The sequence below is a fragment of the Capricornis sumatraensis genome, chromosome 13 (genome assembly GCF_032405125.1).
Source record: "Capricornis sumatraensis isolate serow.1 chromosome 13, serow.2, whole genome shotgun sequence".
Classification (NCBI taxonomy): domain Eukaryota; kingdom Metazoa; phylum Chordata; class Mammalia; order Artiodactyla; family Bovidae; genus Capricornis; species Capricornis sumatraensis.
The window spans coordinates 40157827-40179776 of NC_091081.1; the positions used below are offsets into that span (position 1 = coordinate 40157827).

The following is a 21950-nucleotide window of genomic DNA, read 5'->3' on the forward strand; positions in this document are numbered from 1 at the left end:
GGGGAAAAAACTACTTTTATATAATAAAAATAATAAAGATGTGTCATACATGTGTATATATGTCAAATAGATTCTGCCTTTATTCATGAGTCCTCAAAAAGTTTCAAACATTTCTTGATTTCTTAATGGCTTTAAAAGAAAAACTCAAACTCTCCAATTAATGATAGTTTTCATTAGGGTTGATACCTTCAGCATTTTGCGTTTGCAAAGTATTTAATATCTCAGAGTGACTATTTGGTTTTTATCTCAATGAAGTGTTATGAAGTAGGCGAGAGATTAGTATTATATCCATTTTACAGGTAAAGAGACTGAGGTCCATCCTGGTTGTACTGTGTACAACTAAAAAACAGTAGCTATTAAAATAGTTGCTACTAAGAAAAAATAGCAACCTATTTTTTATTACTTAGATAAACTCGATATTAGGGACTTTCTGAGGACTTCATCTTATGAATAGGTCTCTGGGAAGGTAACCATGTGTATCAATTTGCCAGGGACAATCCCAGTTTGTGTCCATTTCCCCCTCATTCCACATCTGGTTAGTTTTTCCCCTTTTCTCAAAAGTTTCTCAATTTGGTTTGTAAATCATATAATTATTTTAATCTTTGATCATAAGGGTATATTAACTCATTCTTTCAGAGATTATATAGGATGTTAATTTGTGTCCGAGATCTACTTAAAGAGTTTTGAAAATTATCTGAATTTCTTTTCTTCTTATGGTGTATTAGCATAGCCAGCTATGGTATAGAAAATGGTTATGCATTGATCATGCTTTATTTCACTAAAGAATTACCTGATGTGAGAGGATGATAGAAAGCTACAATGATTAGCCATATATTCTGCAGCAGAGAACTACCTCCAGTCTTGTGATAATCATAAAGATGTTTCAGTTTTTAAATGTAAACTGCTTTGCCCTGAAGGTTAATGTGAAATCTTCCCTTTTTTAGGTCGATTTCAGATATGGTTAAATTTTTTTTTAAAGTTTTTGTAAACTAGACATTAGCTGTATGTGTATTTAAATAAAAACTTGCCAATTGCTTAGTACTGGCTTATAAGAAAAATTTGGCATCTCACTTTTCGTTCTAGAGGCTTTATATATTCATATATTTTTGTTTAATGCTTGTCTCTCAACTTAGATGTGCTATCTTCTTACAACCCCAGGCATCTGTTTTGCTTTTATTCTTTAGAAATATAGTTGATTTCTAGTGTTGAGGTGTGCAGAAAAGTGATTCAGTTACATATATTCTTTTTCATATTCCATTCCATTATGGGTTATTACAAGATACTGAACATAGAGTTCTCTGTGGTATATAGTAGATCCTTGTTATCTGTTTTATGTGTAGTAGTGTGTATCTGTTAATCCTGTATTCCGAGTTTATATCTTCCCCCTTTCTCCTTTGGTAACCATAAGCTTGTATTCTGTGTCTGTGAGTCTATTTCTGTTTTGTCATAAGTTCACTTGTATCATTTTTTTAAGATTCCACATGTAAGTGATATATAATATTTGTCTTTCTCTGACTTATTTCACTTAGTATGATCTCTAGGTTCATCTGTGTTGCTGGAAATGGCATTGTTTCATTCTTTTTTATGGCAGAGTAATATTCCTCTGTGTGTATGTGTACACACACAACATCTTCTTTATCCATCCATCTGTAGATGGACGTTTGGGTTGCTTCCATGTCTTGGCTATTGTAATAAATAGTGCTACTATGAACATTGAGGTACATGTATTTTTTTGAATTAGTTTTTGTCTTTTCTGGTATATGCCCAGGAGTGGGATTGCTGGATCATATGGTAACTCTTATTTTTAGTTTTTTAAAGACTAAACACTCCTTACTGTTCTCCATAGCGACCATACCAATTTACATTCCCACCAACAGTATGGGAGGATTCCCTCTTCTCGACAACCTCTCCACTATTTATTATTTGTAGACTTTTTGATAATGGCTGTTCTGACTCGTGTGAGGTGATACCTGATTATAGTTTTGATTTGTATTTCTCTAATAATTCACAATATTGAGCATCTTTTTGTGTGACTGTTGGCCATCTGTTTGTCTTCTCTAGAGAAATGTCTGTATAGATCATCTGCCCAGTTTTTGATTGAGTGTTTGGGTTTTTGATATTGAGCTATGTGAGTTGTTTGTATATTTTGGAAATGAATCTCTTGTTAGTCACATCGTTTGCAAATATTTTCTCCCATTCTATAAGTTGTCATTTCATTGTGTTTATGGCTTGCTTTGCTGTACAATAGCTTTTAAGTTTAACTAGCTCTCATTTGTGTATTTTTGTTTTTGTTTCCATTACTATACGAGATGGATCCAAAAAAATCCTTGCTGTGATTTATATCAGAGTGTTCCTATGTTTTATGGTATCTGGTCTTCCATGTAGGTCTTTATTCCGTTTTGAATTTATGTTAGTATATGGTGTTAAGAGAATGTTCTAAGTTCATTCTTTTACATGCAGCTGCCCAGTTTTCCCAGCACTGATTGTTGAACAGGCTGTTTTCTCCATTATATATTCTTTTGTCATAGATCAGGTGACCAGAAGTGTGGGGGTTTATTTCTGGACTTTATCCTATTCCATTGATCTATATTTCTGTTTTTGTGCCAGTACCACATTAAAAAAAAAAATATTAGTATAGGTCTCTAAGATAATCTGAAGTCAGGGCACATGATTTCTCTAGTTCCATTCTTTTTTCTCAAGATTGTTTTGGCTGTTCGGGTTCTTTTGTGTTTCCATACAAATACAATTTTTTTTTTTGTTCTTGTTCTGTGAACAGTGACATGAGTAATTTGATAGGGATTGCATGAGTAATTTGATAGGTAATCTGTAGATTGCCTTGGGTAGTACAGTCATTTTAACAATGTTGATTTCTTCCAGTTAAAAGTGATGAGAGTAGGTATCCTTGCCTTGCTCCTAATGAGTGTTACCTCTTACAATTTTAATTACCTATTTAAAAAGCAAATATAGTTTAAAGAGAATAATTACTTTGGGACATTGCAGGGATCATCAGTACAATCAGTCTCGCCAGCTGGTTCTTGTCTTTGAAACTTTTGGAATAGTGATAAAGGTGTGAAACACATCCTTAAACTGAGCATTGCTTCAGGTTACCTAGTTGGCTGGACGTGGAGACTCAGCTCAGTTCAGTTGCTCTTGTGTCCGACTCTTTGTGACCCCATGGACTGCAGCAGACCAGGCTTCCCTGTCCATTACCAACTCCCAGAACTTGCTCATACTCATGTCCATTGAGTCATTTATGCTATCAAGCCATCTCATCCTCTGTTGCCGCCTTTTTCTCCTGTCCTCAATCTTTCCTAGCATCCTGGGTCTTTTCCAGTGAGTCAGCTCTTTGCATCAGGTGGCCAAAGTACTGGAGCTTCAGCTCCAGCATCAGTCCTTCCAATGAGTATTCAGGGTTGATTTCCTTTAGGATTCACTGGTTTGATCTCCTTGTTGTCCAAGGGACTCCCCATTATTCTTCTCCAGCACCACAGTTTGAAAGCATCAATTCTTGGGCGCTCAGCCTTCTTTATGATCCAGCTCTCACATCCGTATATGGCTACTGGAAAAAACTTAGCATTGACTGTACAGACCTTTGTTTGCAAAGTGATGTCTCTGCTTTTTAATATACTGGCTAGGTTTGTCATAGCTTTTCTTCCAAGGAGCAAACGTCTTTTAATTTTGTAACTGCAGTTACCATCCACAGTGATTTTGGAGCCTAAGAAAATCAAGTCTGTCACTGTTCCCATTGTTTCTCCATCTGTTTGCCATGAAGTGATGGGACTGGGTGCCATGATTTTAGTTTTTTGAAACTAAACTGTTAGCATCAATGTGTGCCAGTATGCAGGGGAATTTTGAGCATTAACTTGCTAGTATGTGAAATGAGTACAATTGTACAGTAGTTTGAATATTTGGCACTGCTTTCTTTGGGTTTGGAATGAAAACTGACCTTTTCCAGTCCTGTGGCCATTGCTGAGTTTTCCAAATTTGCTGGCATATTGCTTGTAGTACTTTAACAGCATCATCTTTTAGGATTTGAAATAGCTCAGCTTGAATTCAGTCACCCTCACTAGCTTTGTTTGTAGTAATGTTTCCTAAGGCACACTTGACTTCATACTCCAGGATGTCTGGCTCTAGGTGAGTGACTACACCATCGTGGTTATCTGGGTCATTAATACCTTTTTTGTACAGTTCTTTTATGTATTCTTGCCACCTCTTCTTAATTTCTTCTGTTAGGTCCTCGCTGTTTCTGTCCTTTGTTGTACCCATCTTTGCATGAAATGTTCTTTTGGTATCCAATTTTCTTGACGAGATCTCCTGTCTTTGCCATTCTGTTTTCCTCTATTTCTTTGCATTGTTCACTTAGAGCTCTTATCTTTTCTTGCTATTCTTTGGAACTCTATCTTTCCTTTTCTCCTTTGCCTTTCGCTTCTCTTCTTTTCTCACCTATTTGTGAAACGTCTTCCAAAAACCAGTTTGCCTCTTTGCATTTCTTTTTGTTTGGGATAGTTTTGATCACCCCCTCCGGTACAGTGTTAAAAACCTCCATCCATAGGTTATTGAGGCACTCTATCAGTGCTAATCCCTTGAATCTATTTGTCACTTCCACTGTATAATCGTAAGGGGTTTGATTTAGGTCATACCTCAATGGTCTGGTGGTTTTCCCTACTTTCTTCAATTTAAGTCTTGATTTTGCAATAAGGAGCTCATGGTCTAAACCACAGTTAGCTCCAGGTCTTGTTTTTGCTGACTGTATAGAGCTTCTCTGTTTTCACCTGCAAAGAATATATAATCAATCTGATTTCAATATTGACCATCTGAGGATGTCCATGTAGTTCTCTTTGGTCCAGGGCAAATTCTGTACTACATGTTTTTTCCTGATAAATATTTTGCATGTACTTTATTTACATAAATATATTTGAGAAAACCAATAATTCCTTTCTAAAAACTAGATCATTGTACAATACTAGTTATCTACTGATGTGTAACAGAATTTTGCCCCTTAAAAGAATGAACATCTCACACAGTTCTTGAGGGTGTGACATCTAGTAGAAGCCTAGGTGGGTTGTTGTGGCTCAGAATCTCCTGAGTTTGGAATCAAGCTGTCCCCTGGGACCTCAATCTCTGGGGCTGGAGGGTTTACTTCTCTTCTTGCTAACCTTGACAGAAGGCCTTAATTACCCATCATGTGAGCCTCTTTGGTACTGTTCTTAGCATAACTTTTCCCAGGAGTCAATGAGAGAGATTGTCATTAAGACAGAATCTTCAGTGTCCTTTAATCTTGGGACTGACATTCTTTCAGTACTGTTAGTGCTGGTATTCTTGTATTAACATACCAACTCTGGTGCAGTGTGGGAGGGGATTGAATAAGGGCATGAATTCCAAGAAGCAGAGATCACTAGGGGCTGTCTTAGAGCCGGCTACCACAGTCACTAAGCACCTTTATTAAGGAAATACTTGTTCAGTGATTTCTTATAGTTAGCATCCATCTTATATGAGCATTATCCAGCCACTTAAAATCTGAATGTGCTTTAACTTTTTATTGGTCACTGGAGTTCATCCTTATGAACAGCATGGGTGCTATAAAAGGGATAGGAGGGTGTGAGGAAACTCTTTGCCTTTATTCTTTAAGGCCTCTGGCTTAGCTTTCTAAGGTCTCAGGCTTGCTTTTGCACCTTTTGTTCTTCCCTTGTTTGAAACTAGCTGTGATTTGCATCTTTGTGAATGTACTTTCTTTGCTTCTGGTTTTGACCGGTATCCACATATCCAGATATTCAGGAACTGAATATCAAGTGAAGTAGCATGCATGCTCAGTTGTGTCCAGCTCTTTGTGACCCCTTGGGCTATAGCCTACTGGGCTCCTCTGTCCATGAGATTCTCCAGGCAAGAATACTGGAGTGGGTTGCCATTTTATCCTTCAGGGGATCTTCCTGACCCGGAGATCAAATCTGGTTTTTCTGCACTGCAGGCAGATTCTTTACCACTGATCTACCTGGGAATCAAGTGAACCAGGTATCCTGTGAAAAGTTCCTCTAGGTTTTCCCTTGGGAAAAGTAGAGTTGTTCTCATTGCTTAGCCTTTGTGAAATATGTTGGCTTTTTGCATTGTTTTTATCTTTCTTCTTTATTGTAGAGGCTTCTGGATAGTTGAGATTACCTGGTAAGTGACCACTGGCTAAATGAGGTATCAAATGTGTAAAAGTTGTTTTACAATAATTTTTTTAGTTACTTTTTTACTAGAGTAGACCATTTTGAGGCCGTTAGCATAGGGGGAGCCTGGTGGCCTACCGTCTTTGGGGTCACACAGAGTCGGACACGACTGAAGCAACTTAGCAGCAGCAGCAGCAGCAGCATAAAACAAAGGTAAAAATCTCTACTGAGTAAAGTACAGAATAAGGAAGATACTCGGTGTTGTAAAAGACTCTAAAATATACTTAAATTTTTTTTTTCCTATTAGATGATAATTGACAGCAATAGTTTACTATTTGTTAAAACGTTTATAGTTTTATAGAAGCACCACTGTAATAAAACAACTCCTGATAATTGGAGTATTTAAGGGCAATAATTTTAATGCAATATTTTCTCCCTTTCTAGAGACAGATGGAATCAAATTGGAATTTTGTAGAAGAACTGCTGAAAAAGTCCATCAGTGTTCAGGTACACATTTAAAGTGAGATGGTTTGTGGGCTTTGCTAAATTTTTATGTTACAGATTTTAAGAACCAATCAAACCCTTAAAATGATTTAAATAACAAACTTGGTTTACTTATTAGAAACTCGAGCTAAGAATCATCATTCTTTGTTAATGCAGAGTCTTTGTACAGTAGTTTTTATTTTGAAGATTTTTATTTTAACACTGAGTTGCCAGTTAAAGGGCAAAGATAATTATCGTAGTTGGTGACTTTGACAAAATGTATTCAAAATAAGGAGCAGAAGCTTCAGAATCAGCCATTCCTTGACTGTATGATATCAAGTCTAGGAGACACGATGAGGGAGATAGTCAGTGGCATTGGAAATTCAGCTGTATCCTCGTCACAGCAGGAAGGTGACTTGCCTTGCTGAGCAATTTGTCTTACAGGCTTGAATCATACTCTGACTGATAAGGTCCCAGTTTCTGAGCCCTCATTTCATAGCTTATCATTTTTCTTTCTGCAGAACTGTTAATGCAGTGCTTCATGGCCCAGAGGTCAGATTTGACCTTCTTTTAAAATAGTTTTAAGTGTGCTCTTCATCACATCTTTAAACTTATTGTATTATAGTTCTGTAAAGTTTTGTGGCATAAGTTGTTTATGTAAGATTTTAAAGGGAAATTTTAGTATTTTTTTAAGTTTGGGTAATAGACTCATTTTCTCTTAAGAAATGAGGATTGTTAAAAACCTGAAGAGGAATAAAAAATAAAGTAGTACAAGACTGCTACACATAGACATACACATTTATTTTTTACCCATATCTTTGAAAATCGTTTTAATGGCTTAAAATTTTTTTTCCCTATTATCATTAATCTTATTTTTTTTAGGTAAAAACATAAGTATATTTAGTTATTATAAAATTTCTAGTTATGAACTAAGAATTCTAGATTAGAATGCCAAAGAACTCTGAATATATCAGTTGCATCAGAAGCAAAAGAGCTGTTATCTTAACCATTGTAAAAATTGTTGTTTCTTTTTTTGTATCATTTTAATTGGCTTTCTCTGTTCTTTTTGAGAACATACTGATTTTAGTAGCTCAAAGTTTCAGACATGTGTTTTTTTTTTACTTCAAGAATGTGTGGAATCCCTAAAAAGTGGCCATTATTTACATCATCAGTCTTTTAATGGTATCTGCTAACACTGTTGTGAGGCTACATCCCTAATTCTTGTAAGGAGGTAGACTGACCATGTGGATTTACCTGGCTGGGGATATCCCAAGATGTGGGACTTTTCGGTGATAAAACCAGGGAAGACCTTAGAGAACTGGGCCAAGCCAATCACCCTAGAAGCAAGGATAGTACAGCTCATCTAAGAAACTTTCTCTGTGAATTTAGGTCTAGCATAAAGTCAAAGAAATATCTGTCTTTTGAGAGAGGAGGTCATTGTAATATTTAGAAAAAAGCGGTCCATTCTCTTGAGTAATCTCAATTTTGTCTTGCCTTGATTGTATCAAATTAGATTTTATAAGTAGTATAGGACAACTTGCTGGAGTTCTTGAAACCAATTTTGTGGGTTCAGTAGGTGGTCATAAAGAATAAATAATGTGTTTGGATAGAGCTATCAGTTTGATTATCTGTTTTTCCCCATTGAGGTAAATTAAAATCTGACCATGCTCGTGTGCTTTGACTTCGTCTCCAACTGTGAAAGAAAGAGTCTGTTTGCAGTGTTAAAAAAAAAAAAATGTTTTACATATACAGCAGTCTTCAAATAAAATTGGTGGGCATTCCGCTGTAGTTTTGATTAAGCAAATAATGTTCCAAATCTTTTTGTAGCCGTAGAGAATCTTCCAGAAACAGACACTGAGCTTTGTTAGTAAAGAGGACATATATTGTTCAATTTTGCTTAAACTGAACAGTTAAGTATTTGCTCTAGGAAAGTTCTTATGAGGTAATCCTGTGTAATATTTGTGAATGCTAACAGTAAGCATTTGTTCTACCTTTGCAGCATCATTATTTTCATATGAAAAGGGACGTTTTTAGTTTTATGCCACTTTTTAAATAAAGCCTCATTATTTTCTGAGTTCACAACAGTTTTCTTTCAAAGGTCATGAAGGGGTGCAAGGAGAAATCCTAAGCAAGCCTAATATTTAAAAAATATTTTTATTTGTCAAATAATAATGAGAGTTTTAAGGCTAAAAAACTCAGAATATGATTAGTTCTGAATAATGTGGGTCAGTCTTTTAATTACTAATCCAGAATTACTGTGTTTCTTGGACAGAAGCATTTTGACTGGGATTTGAAGTCTTAACTCTTTGTTTAGTCACTGAGTCATGTCAGCCTCTCTGTGACCCCATGGACTATAGCCCGTCAGGCATCTCTGTCCATGGGATTTCCAGGCAAGAATACTGGAGTGGGTTGCCTCTTCCTCTTCCTCTTCCAGGGGATCTTCCTGACCCAGGGATCGAACCCATGTCTCCTGCATTGGCAGGCAGATTCTTTACCACTGAGTCACCAGGGAAGCCACTAACTCTCTTTATCTAATCCTGATAAAATCCCATCAGACTGACAGTTACTATTTACCTTGAACATAAGTTTTATTCTCCAGGTGGTTTCTGATAGGCAAGTTAGTTATGCATAAAAAACAAACCCCCAGTTGTTATATTGCCATTTCTATAAAATAAGCTAAAAATTGTTTTTATTTTTAGTTCAGTAAAACAATTTGGTGCATGGAATATACCCAAATTTAATATGCCTGCATTTGATCTTTCAAAATAAAAGTTCTAGGAAGATACCATTTTTGAAAGGACTGAGAGATCAGCAGCAGACACTGGAGTATTCTAGGACTGCTTTTTATATGAATAGTTTATATGTACTCATTCAGCTGAGATGAGACACCCAGAGAGCCCACAGGTTCTTGTGATAAATGTAGAAATTGAGTAGTGTGGGCTCTGGATTTGAGATAGGTAGGTTTGAATCTACATGGAAAAGAGCCCCACTGGCCTTCTGGTTTATTAAAAATTAGAGAGCGTGGATTTAGATAATGTTAATCAAAATTCTTGGTTTAGGTAGAGTTTGGCTTCAACACTCACAAAATTAAAATATGTCCATTTAAGGTACAGTAGTGTGAATGTGTTGCCTTTATTATATGATTGTCAAGACTAAATGTTTCAGCTAAAAAAATTCATTCAAAGCGACAGCTGTCGCTGTGTGAGCACTATCCATGACACTAAATGTACATTTTCCACTTACGACAGTCTTGTGAAGTCCCATTTTAGGCATTAGGAAAACTGGGACACAGAATAAGCCTTGTCCAGGTTCACTCAGCTAGCTAGGAAGTGGCGAAGCTGGAATTTGAATCTTCTTATGTGTTTTTTAGTCATTCCAAAGTGAAGTCTGTCAGTCATATCCGACTCTTTGTGACCCTATGGACTGTAGCCTACCAGGCTCCTTTGCCCATGGGATTTTCCAAGCAAGAGTACTGGAGTGGGTTGCCATTTCCTTCTCCAGGGGATCTTCCCAACCCAGGGATCGAACCCAGGTCTCCCACATTGTAGGCAGATGCTTTACCATCTGAGCCACGAGGGAAGTCCGTCATTCCAAACTCCCTCAAAACACTTGACCTTGTAAGATTCTTAATAAAGCTCTGCTTTTTGTTGTTGTTGTTATTTTAAAACTTTCTTTTTTGAAACTTCTTTGCTCTTATGTCTTTGATTAGTAATGTACTTTGATTTGTAAGATCTGTTTTGGTAATACTTGTGGAAAGCAACTATCTCAATTTTCCACTTTTTAAAATTTGTTTTTGTGATCTTCTCTCCCTCCAGTAAGTCTTATGATGGGAAAAATGTAAGGTAGGAAGAAATTAATATACTCAGATGTTCTCAAACATTCTTCCTCACCATATTTCAGCTGTTTTTCCATTATGAATTTGAACTAAGATGTCTGTTGGCTCCTCTGCTTCTATTGTAAATTCTTATCTCTTTGGCTTTCTGAACTTGAAGATGGGCAGATCATTTAATTCAGCCGATGTGCGCCCACCTACACAGTTTTAAATGGAAATTTTTAAGATGCACTAAGGGAACATGGTTCAAAACAAAATAATGGATGAATATACAAAACATGAGAATGTGCTTTACAACAAATACAGTGATTAATTAAAAAAAGAAACTTACTTTTCAAGTCACACGCAACTGACTTACCCTGCCAGAACTGTGGAGAACATGGTATTTTATAAGACAGTTCTTTTCATTTTAATCTGTAGCCAGTAGCAAGAAAAGGATGGGAAATTTATCTCCTTTCCTTAACAACAAAAAAAAGGAAAAATCCCCCAGGATACTGTATTTAATTTCTTCTTGATTGGTTGCAATGGAAAGAGCATGGGGTTTGGTCTCACAAACTTTGATTCAAATCTTGCTCTGGTCACTAAGAGCAATCTTGATCAAATCTGGTGTCGATTAGATGTTCATTTTTTTTCCCTCATGTTTTTGGAAGGTGGTGTATTATAGTATGTCTAACAAGCTTTGGAGTCATGAGTCCTAACTCCTTCCCATATGCACTTGGGTAAGCCATTTATAATTTCTGTACCTCAACCCGTTTTTGTTTTTTGGTTTTTTTTTTGGGAAATGAATGTAGTAAAACTGAGATGATATGAGACATACATGAATAACATGTAAAACATCATAGAATATCAGACACATACTTGGTATTTAACCTTTTTTTTCCCCCAAACTTTGTATATTTTTATGGTTTAAAATAAAATAAATTTTTATAATAAAATAAATTTTTGTGAATTTTACATGTAAAATGATTTTCAGATACCAAACAAAGCAATACAAAACTCTTCAAAACGAACCCACTTTTTTCATGTAATTCACTTTTTAATCTTGCAACAAAATTAAATTAGTATGTTTTAATTCACATCAGTAGTGTGTCATGTGAATAAACCTACATCTAGTTTAATAGTTTCACGATAAAATCAAAGAACATTAGTGACCAGTGAGGGTTAAATGAGTTTAATTATCAGAGGAACTAAATATCTTTCCCTAAACCACAGAGCTACTTGATGAAAAGCAACACTAGAACTCAAATCTGTTTTGTTGATAAAACATTTACGGAGTCTCTTTGGTGAAGCAGGCACTGTACTAGGCCTAGGGAAAATTATTGCAGCCCTTAGGGAACTCATAGACTTGAAGGCAAATAGGAAGGTAAGAACTGTGTGTGAAGTGTCCATGAAAGTATGTAACTTTGTACAGAAAGTGGTGATCCCCTTCCCTTTCTGAAATACTTCTCTCAGAGTCCATGATGCCTGGTTTCCTACCTACTTCATTGTATTTTGCTTATAGGCCTCCTTTTTCTTGATACCTAAATTTTGGAAAAGCAATAGGCTCTCAGTTCTGGGTTCTTTTCTCTTTTCTGTCCACAGTCTTTCCTAGATTGATCTTATCTAGGCTTTTAGCTCTAAAACCCGTCAGTGTGAAGGTAATATCCAAATTTATATCAGTAGCTCTGACTTTTTCCTTGAGCTGTAGACCCATAAATTGTCTGTGTAATATTTCTACTTGGTTGCCCTGTGCACTCTCTCATCTGTTCCCTCCCTGTTCTTTGCCACTTTAAGAAGTAGTTCCATCAATCCATTTTCTTAAGCCAAAACTTAAGAATTCCCCTTAATTGCTATCTTTCTTTCATACCTTAATATAAGTCATCCACAAATTCCATCAACATAACTCTAAAATTGTCTGCCTGTCTTAATCTTACAGTTTCACAATTATCTCCTAGAATTTTTAGTTGGTGGGAGGAGAAGGAAGTAGAAAAAAGGAGACATTTTAATCTTCTGTAATGAAATAACCACGTACCTTTGTTGAAAAGAGACAATACTGAATCCACTCAACTTCTTTGCTTAAAGCATACTGTTTCCCAGGCACCTTCACATTTCCAGCATGTCTGCTTTGTACTTAACCTTTGTCTGCTTTTCTGTTACGCTGGAAGTTCTCTTTCAGCTCTTCTAACTGATCTTATACCTCTGTTCTTATCTGCTGTTGTCATCTTGCTTGATCCAGTGTAGCATTTTTGAAACATTCATTTCATGTCACCCCTGTGTTTACAGTCCTGTAAAGGTTTACCAACATAATTAAAATACAGTCCATACTTCTGATTGTGACCTGAAAAGCCTTAAATGAGATATGGTTCCTGACTATCTCTGACTTAATCCTATAATACCAATGCTAAGTCACTTCAGTCGTGTCCGACTCTGTGCAACCCCATAGATGGCAGCCCACCAGGCTCCCCCGTCCCTGGGATTCTCCAGGCAAGAACACTGGAGTGGGTTGCCATTTCCTTCTCCAATGCAGGAAAGTGAAAAGGGAAAGTGAAGTCGCTCAGTCGTGTCCAACCCTCAGCGACCCCATGGACTGCAGCTTACCAGGCTCCTCCATTCATGGGATTTTCCAGGCAAGAGTGCTGGAGTGGGTTGCCATTGCCTTTTGCGATAATACCAAGCTTACTGCTAATTTAGGAAGCTTCCATGTATTTTCTCTGCCATTAGTGCTTTACTTTTCATTTCTGTATGTGGTTGACTCTTTTCCATCCAATCATTTAACCCAAATTCCAGCCCTCAAAAGCTCAGATGTTAAAGAGTCTGCCTGCAGTGCAAGAGACCAGAGTTCAATCCCTGGGTGGGGAGGATCCCCTGGAAGAGTAAGATGGCAACCCACTTCAGTTTTCTTGTCTGGAGAATCCCATGGACAGAGGAGCCTGGCAGACTACAAGCCATGTGGTTGCAGAGAATCAGACAGGACTGAGCAATTAACCCTCAAAAAGGCCTTTCAGTTCGTAGTTCCTGATTAAAAAAATGACCCACATCCTCTGTCCGTTACTCTACCACATTACTCTGCTTTTGTTTTGCTTTTTGCAGTGGTTGTAACTGTTTACATTTATCAGTGTAAACAGTTTGTATCCTTGTTTTGTATCCTCTTTTTCCTTTCTCCCCAAAGTGTAACTTCATTATGCTTAGTACCTTAGAATAGTGCCTGATAGATAGTAAGCTTTGAATAACTGACTGGAATTCAGTGTTATGTCAGCTTTTAACAAACATGCATGTTATTTGATATAAGTTTAAAGTGTCACTTTTTTACTCTTCCTATTGCCACATTTTAAAAGGTTAAAACATGTACTCTGACAACGCTCTGAGTTTTAGAAGAATAACTCCTATATTTCTATAAAGAATTACTTTTAAAAAAAAATTAAAAAAAAAAGAATTACTTAAGTATGATTGAGTCTTCTGTATTTTTAGATAACTTATGCTACTTTCTGGTTAGGGTTTCTTTTCAGTCTCTGGGTTCAACACTATTCAGTTATTAAATACCTATTGCAGTTGTTAAATAATTGAGTTAAAAGTCAAACTGAGTTATGTAATTTCAATTATCATATTAATCTTCTCTAAAGCAGACTTATATACCTTATGCTGATTCAGACCTTCTGGTCTGAAGATGAGAATGGGTATGACTTGGTGATAAACATTTATATTCTTTTCAGGAGCAGGTTATTTGCAGCAGTGTCAAGTTATAATAATGTGTGTTGGTCATTATTTAGTTCCTCACAATTTCAGTTTATTTTTTAGGATGGTATACTAGAAGAGCAGTTACGAATGTATCTTCACTGTTGTTTGACCCTTTGTGATTTCTGGGAGCCAAACATTGTAATTGTCACCATTCTGTGGGAATATTACAGTAAGAACCTGGTGAGTAAATAGAGTATGAATTTGTTCCTGGAATTTGAAGAATTTGAACATGGTATTTGAGGAATGTTTTTATGGTTTAATTATATATAATTACAGAGATTTCTTAAAGTTAATTTTTCAAAGTAGATTAGAGTAGCTAAAAAATATCTGTATGTTTCACATTGTCTAAAGAGCATTGACATAGGGGAACGGAGCATCTGACGTCCCTTTTCTCTTAAGGGTGAGATTAATAAGCAAAGAAGCCAGAATTGTGCCAGAAAGATGTTTTTTAAAATCCTCATTTGTAAATGTTTTCTAACAACTACTGATTGCTTGCAACACATTGAACAGTTAATGGTATCTTGAATAAGAACTCGGCTTGGCATTTGAGTAGCTTCTAGGCTACTAGGCAGAAGCACACATACTGTAGAAAAAAAGAAAAGAGTTACAATACTCCGGAATGCTAGAGGAAGGAGTATCTGGACTTGTAGAAGTATATGGACTTCTAGAAGACTTGATGAACTCATAGTTTTTTAAATTGGCCTGGGGAATAAGTAGAATTTTCCAAGTACAGAAGAAAATGAACATCCAAGCAAAAGGAATAGTGTTTTGAACAAGTGTATAGAGACATGACGGAGAAGGCAATGGCACCCCACTCCAGTACTCTTGCCTGGAAAATCCCATGGATGGAGGAGCCTGGTAGGCTGCAATCCATGGGGTTGCTGAGGGTTGGACACGACTAAGCAACTTCACTTTCACTTTTCACTTTCATGCACTGGAGAAGGAAATGGCAACCCACTCCAGTGTTGCCTGGAGAATCCCAGGGACAGGGGAGCCTGGTGGGCTGCCGTCTGTGGGGTCGCACAGAGTCGGACACGACTGATGTGACTTAGCAGTAGCAGTATAGAGACATGAAAAAACATGATTTATGCCTACTGTTTTAAATAGTTCTAAATGATGAGTCTGAGGTGACTGGAGAAATACGGGAGATGAAGAAACTAGAAAAGTTAGTCCAGGGCTGGATTTTGAAGGGTTAAAGATAACATGTGGTTGAGTTATGATTTATCCAGGAGACATTGGAAAGCAAAGATGTGGCATATTATGTATGTGTTTGAGAAAGTTTTTTTCTGAAAGTAGTATAAGGGAAGTGGATACAGATGAGATAGTAGTCCACTATGGTAGTATAAGTAAATAATGCAGCAAATGAGAACTAAAATAGGGACAGTGAATTTAAAAAGAGAGTAAATTTGGAAGAGAAAATTTTAAAAGTACATTTAAAGGATTGTTACTTGTATATGGAGAGGAGAAGATTTGGAATGTTTGGTTTTCTGAGTAAGTATATAGTGAAATGTTCAATCAAGACAGAAAAAGATATGGAGGACTTACAAGTAAATTACAAGTTGGGTCTATACATAATTGAACTTATTAAAAATGAGAACAATACATTTCTCTGAAATGTATGGTCAGTCTGCCTGGAGAAATGACCAATTCTAATTTTCAGGCAGGATGTATACAAGATGGGTCTGTAATGTCTTGTTATACCTGAAAACAGAAGGTATCCAAGTAAGCTGGAGTTGTGTCAAAAGAACATAGGAGCCTGCTTTAAGGAGCTCCCATTCCCCAGTGCTGGGTAAATTTGGGCATGATAAAGAATAAAGACAGCTGTGGATTATGTGTTTAAATCTTCGAGTTTGTGGTATTTTTAGAAAAGTTGTTATTCTAGAAACTGTAAATAAAGGAAAATATAAACTGAATATTCTGAAATTTGAATCTTCAGAATATTCTGAAATATTCTGAAATTTGGTATTTCAGAATACCAAATTTCAAACTAGTTTAGAAGGAACGAGAGAATTAGAAAATCACTATCTTGCACATCTGTTGAAATAAGCCATCTGGGTGATGATCAACCCTGGCTGTTCAAATGGTGGGGGTCACTCAAATGGATCGATCAGCGTGATCAGTCTTAACATCACAAAAAGAATGAAAGTCAGAAGTTACGTGCCTCTTTGCTAACTGAAATGGAAAGTACTCAAGACTGCCATTGGAAGATTCTCACCAAAAAACTTGACCTGAATCTGATCAGTCCACTAGATAGAGCTACCAATTTACAGAAAAGATAGCAGATGAAAGAATACATTAAGCGACTCCCGGAAGATGTAAGGAAGATCTTGAAATGTAGCAAGATATAAGCCCCTAAAGTTAGAATTTAGGAAATGCTGCACAATAAATTACCTGTTAAATGGTATGAAGAATCCATTGGAAATTTTTATAGGATAAAGGATTTAAGAAGCGTGTCAACCAAATGCAGTGTATGAATCTTGACAGTATCCTAATTTGAACAGACAAACTGTTAAAAAGACATTTTGGGGATAATCCAGGAATTTAAAACACTCCTTTGTATTCTGTGCTTGAATGGAATTTTTATTTTAGGGGGAATATGTGGTAATGGCTGTGTACTTTTTATGATTAAGAAGAGTCTGAATTTTAATGAGCTAGTTGGGATTTACAGCTTTCTGTTGTTATTTATTCAGAGATTTAATACTTGTTTTCTGTTTTTTTCCTTTTAGAATAGTTCTTTCAGTATTTCTTGGCTTCCTTTAAAAGGCCTTACATATATCATTAAGTCACCCTTGGCTATGCTAGAAATGGTGAAGACCTGCTGCTGTGATAAACAAGGTCTTGACCTGTATAAATCCAGCAGTAGTTACACTATTTTCCTTTGCATTTTGGCAAAAGTTGTCAAGAAAGCAATGAAGAACAATGGTCCTCATCCTTGGAAACAAGTCAAGGGAAGGTGTGTGCTATATCTTTCTTTGTCATGAATGTTCACTTACATCTTTGGAGAAGTGTTTTTATGTGTTTTTTAAGGTAATTTGTGCTTGGATGTCTTTATGGTTTGTATCTTAAATGTATTTGTTCAAGGACAGCAAAATATGGAGCATTTTGATCTTGCCAATTTGTTACAGTATGAAACCAACCTAATATCCCTAACTTAGGGAAGATTTTAGTTTCTTCTTTATCTCATCGGTCCTGAAGAATGAAATCCCATGTATTAAGTGCAGGTATAAAAGACAACTGTTGTTTTTCTTGCCAAAGTTAATTGTAATGTTTCATGTAATTCCTTGCATATATTTTATTAAAACAGAAATAAAAATCATGTCCAGATTATGAATTGGCAGATGATAGATTCAGTCTATAAAATTTTGTGTTCTTTGAGTCCACCAGTCTCACAAGCCTAGCTTTCTTGAATGAAAACTAGCCAGAATATAATAGGAGCAAAACCTTTGATGTCCTCATTTGAGGAGTATGCCATTTTCGTTTCCGGTGTGGTAAAATAAACGTTTGGTCACATTTGCCTAGTGTTGTCCTTTTTTGAGAGTTTTGCTTGTTAAATGGGTGTGATTCTTACTGTCTTCCCTTATTCTACTTTTGCCTATGAGCCCCTTTCCTAGCCGTCTGCAGTTGACTGTTCTCCACCGCTTGCTTAGCTTAAGCAATGGAAGCTTTTGCAGCAGAATACTTACTATTTCTGGTAGATGCTTCTCAGTAATCTCTAAATGAAATTCCTGTTTGATTCACACAATGAATAATTCTTGGTGATGCAATTTGGATTTTTATCTAGAATATATTTTTTGATGGTATCTTTGTTAAACCTTCAGTAATTAGGTAGCTCAAACAGTAGTTACTTTTCTTTTGTTCTGTTTGCCAGTTTGGTTTGGAATCTTAAATGTTTTTATGGAAAGCATAATACTCTGAACTTTATTGCTTAAAGAAATTGGATTTGTAGTACTGTATACCAAGCCTATCATGGATATGATGGGGAGGATGTGAAGATAATTAGATCTTTATCTTCAGGAGCTTATCAGCTTCATTATTTATAAATAAACATTTAACCTCTCATAAGCATTAGTCATTTCTGTTTTGAATAAACCAATTATAAAAATTGCAGAGAAACAACAATCCCTAAGATTAAAAATGAATGGTGTTCACTTCTGATCCCTTAATTAATTAAAATATATCAGCTCTTAATTATATTAAGTAGTATTGACAACAGATTTTTAAATGGCTAGTCTTGGATATTTGAGCACTAATAATTTTTCTTTGTGAGTGGGTAAAAATAATTTTTCCAGTACTTTGCATTGTCTTAACATATAAGTATAGTAAGAGCCAGGTCTTCGTGAAGGGTAGAGGGAGAAAGACTTTAAGGAACATTGTTATATAAAATTGCCCTGTTAAGAATTCTATAAAGTACATCAAGTTGTACTTAAAAGAATTACGTATTCTTTCTTATTTGTCAATAAACATTGAAAAAGAAAGGTAATGGGGGGATTAAAATAAAAGGAAAAGCCAAGTACTATGTAGGAAATAGTATTTCTACTGTCCTTTGGGGAAAGCCACTGAATCCTTTGATTCACTTATAGATACTTCCTGCATCTTTGAGAAATTTGAAGGTTGAGAGGGGAGGCATATTCTATAAGTTTTGTTTTCTAAGCAACAAAAGTGATACAATAGCCCCATTATGTAGAAATAGCTAAAAATTTAAAGTGATGAGACTGTCATGAGTATTGAGTTAAATGTTATTTTAAAAGATGGATTTTTGTGAATGAAACAGTGTTAATTCATTTGTTTTAATTTTACAGGATATATTCTAAATTCCATCAAAAAAGAATGGAAGAACTAACTGAAGTTGGTCTGCAGAACTTTTTCAGCCTTTTTCTACTGTTAGCAGCTGTGGCAGAGGTGGAAGATGTAGCAAGTCATGTTTTAGGCCTCCTGGATTTCCTCAAGCCTACTTTTAAAACATCTCCTCTCATTTGGAAGGGTCAGATGGCCTTCCTCTTAATGTATACCCAGAAAAATCTGGACATTGGTGTTTTGGCTGAGAAATTTTCAAATGCTTTCCGGGAGAAAGCAAAGGAGTTCTTGGTATCTAAGAACGATGAAATGGGACAAAGACAGACTCTTTGGACCCTTCTTTCTATATATATGGACAGTGTTCAGGAGGTGTTTGAGACAAGCCATTGCCTGCATCCTTCTCATGAAAAACTGCTTAATGATGGCTTTAGTATGCTTCTACGAGCTTGTCAAGAATCTGAACTTAGGACAGTATTGAACTTTCTACAAGCTGTTCTGGCCAGAATCAGGTATGTTTTCCAGTAATGTGCTAATGTATTAATTTGTTTTATATTATTACCTGTGTTGATTCTGTGTTAAAGTTTTCCTTTCGACACACTCATGAAATTCACTTGTAAAGAGGGCAGTTAAAGAAAGTTTTACTGCATTGTAGTGTAAATCAGTAGTTTTCAAACTGTCCTTTCAAACAGCTCTTCTTTGAAAGAAAGCTTACATGCAAGCTTCTAAAATTCAACTCTGGTGCAATCCAGGAGCCATGCCTCTTGGCCCTGTCTTGCCTTTCTGCTGCTGCTGCTGCTAAGTCGCTTCAGTCGTGTCCGACTCTGTGTGACCCCATAGACAGCAGCCCACCAGGCTTCCCTGTCCCTGGGATTCTCCAGGCAAGAACACTGGAGTGGGTTGCCATTTCCTTCTCCGATGCATGAAAGTGAAAAGTCAAAGTGAAGTCGCTCAGTCGTGTCTGACTCCTAGCGACCCCATGGACTGCAGCCCACCAGGCCCCTCCGTCCATGCCTCTCCTAAAAACGTTATTATCCAGAGGGATATTTCAGACATTCTAAGCAAGACCATGAACTCAAATCTGAGGTGACTTTCATTGAAACATATGCAGTTTTGTGTACTTAAGGAGATTTTGGCCACATTGTACCATTAAAAAAAAAAAAAAGTTATTTTCTTTAAGTAGTTTGCTGCAGAATTGTAGCCTCAAACACATGAAGTGAGCTGTGCTTAACAGCCCAGTCATGTCCTACTGTTTGTGACCCTGTGGACTATATAGCCCACCAGGCTCCTCTGTCCATGGGGATTGTCCAGGCAAGAATGCAGGAGTGGGTTGCCATGCCCTCCTCTGAGGGATTCCCTACCCAGGGATCGAACCAAGGTCTCTTGCATTGCAGGTGGATTCTTTACCAACTGAGCCACCAAGGAATCCCCAAACACATGAAATACTCCCAGCTAAAGCAGTATATTCTAAGAGTGAGATAGGATTGTTCTACAGCAGGTTTTGTATAGATGATATTCACCAGTCATCTATACAAAACTTAGCTGTTCTTAGATCTACGTGAATTACACAAATACGCAGATGCACTCAGACCCAAACAGTAATGGATGAGAACAGTGGTCATGCTGTTTATTGCCTTTAAGGCTCTTTTCACATAGCAGTTTGACCTTTGAAGTTCATGTTCTTAAGAAGTTAGATACTACACTCAGTGCAGTTAGGTATAGAAATACAATTTTATTTAAAATCATGTCTGAAGTTAACGAAGAGACTGCTTCCCTTTTCTTAGTTGCACATTACAAAAGTAGCATCTTTTTCAAAGATAATAAACTTAATGAAATTTCTGGATTTTGGATATTTCATTAATTTCATTTATTAATGATCTTAATTTACATTGGGCTGTGTGTTCATAGAGATCAGTCCATGGGTTTTCACTCATTAGGTTTTATATAGTTTTTATATTCATGTACTCTAGTTCTTAAGCAGATAATCATCCCTATATCCCTAAATGTAAGCTGAAGCAACTATTTAGATGGACGGATAGATAAATAGATAAGTAAATGAAGAGCCAACTTCATTAGAGGAAGCTTTTACTGATTCTGGATCTTCTCCATGAAATAATTTGTTTGTTCTTAGTCTAGTAGAGTTTATTAGCAGATGCTATACTTTTCCAAGTGCCAAATTCATTTTGTTCAGTTTTTAAATAAGTAGTAAGCAGTATTTTCCTGTGCTTTTTGGGCACAGTTAGAGATTTCCACATTTCCGGTACCATTTTTGGTTTGTTTATTTATATTCATCTGAATATACAAAGCAAGAAGGAAAAAGAGGGTCTAAAAACTGGTCTAAACCAGCCTGGCGATGTTGCTGCAGCCTGGGCAAAGGAATAGGAGTTTTTAGCTTTAAAACCAAAGCAGTTTCAGGAGTGTTGGGAAAATATTGCCTGCAAGTCCTTGTAAGCTGTTCGCTATAATGCATTTTTGTTGAATCCATGAGGGTCACTATTTAGAAGCACAGAGGGTAGGAATCAAGAGGGCATAATGAAGACTGTCAATTATATAAAATGAGAGTAACTTTACATTTATATTAGGAATTTCTTTAAAATTGGATCTGGTTTGAGTGTGTTAATTTGGTGTCATCTTGAACAGGGGGCAAGGAGTGTGTGGTCTACAGGACTAACCAATAAAAGAGACAAATGTTTATGCTGATAATATTTAATTCTTTGTAGAAATGTTTATTTTTGGTTTTGCTTTATACTATTCAACTATGATCAGAAGCAGTTGCTATAAGAGAATGTGAAATCATGCATAACTTTCTGTCACCAAAATTATCAAGCAGTTTTAACAGAAGTATGAGGTCAGTGTGTGAATGAGAATGGTGTAGTAATGTGCAGGTCATTATTAATGCTGTCATGGTACAGGCACTGCCATCTTTTAAGTTTCTGAAGCTTGCATAGTAATTTGCAACAGTCCTTCAATGAGACTGATTGCAG

General features: G+C 36.3%; 1 protein-coding gene across 2 annotated transcripts in view; it reads left to right on the plus strand.

Moving 5' to 3' along the window:
* Positions 1-21950, plus strand: part of MMS22L (MMS22 like, DNA repair protein) — a 120762-nt gene that overhangs the window by 21127 nt on the left and 77685 nt on the right. For both annotated transcript variants that reach the window (XM_068985390.1, XM_068985389.1), the window contains exons 10-13: positions 6591-6653; positions 14236-14355; positions 16902-17128; positions 18975-19478. In XM_068985390.1, coding sequence (XP_068841491.1) covers positions 6591-6653; positions 14236-14355; positions 16902-17128; positions 18975-19478 — 914 coding nt within the window. The remainder of the gene's footprint in view (positions 1-6590; positions 6654-14235; positions 14356-16901; positions 17129-18974; positions 19479-21950) is intronic.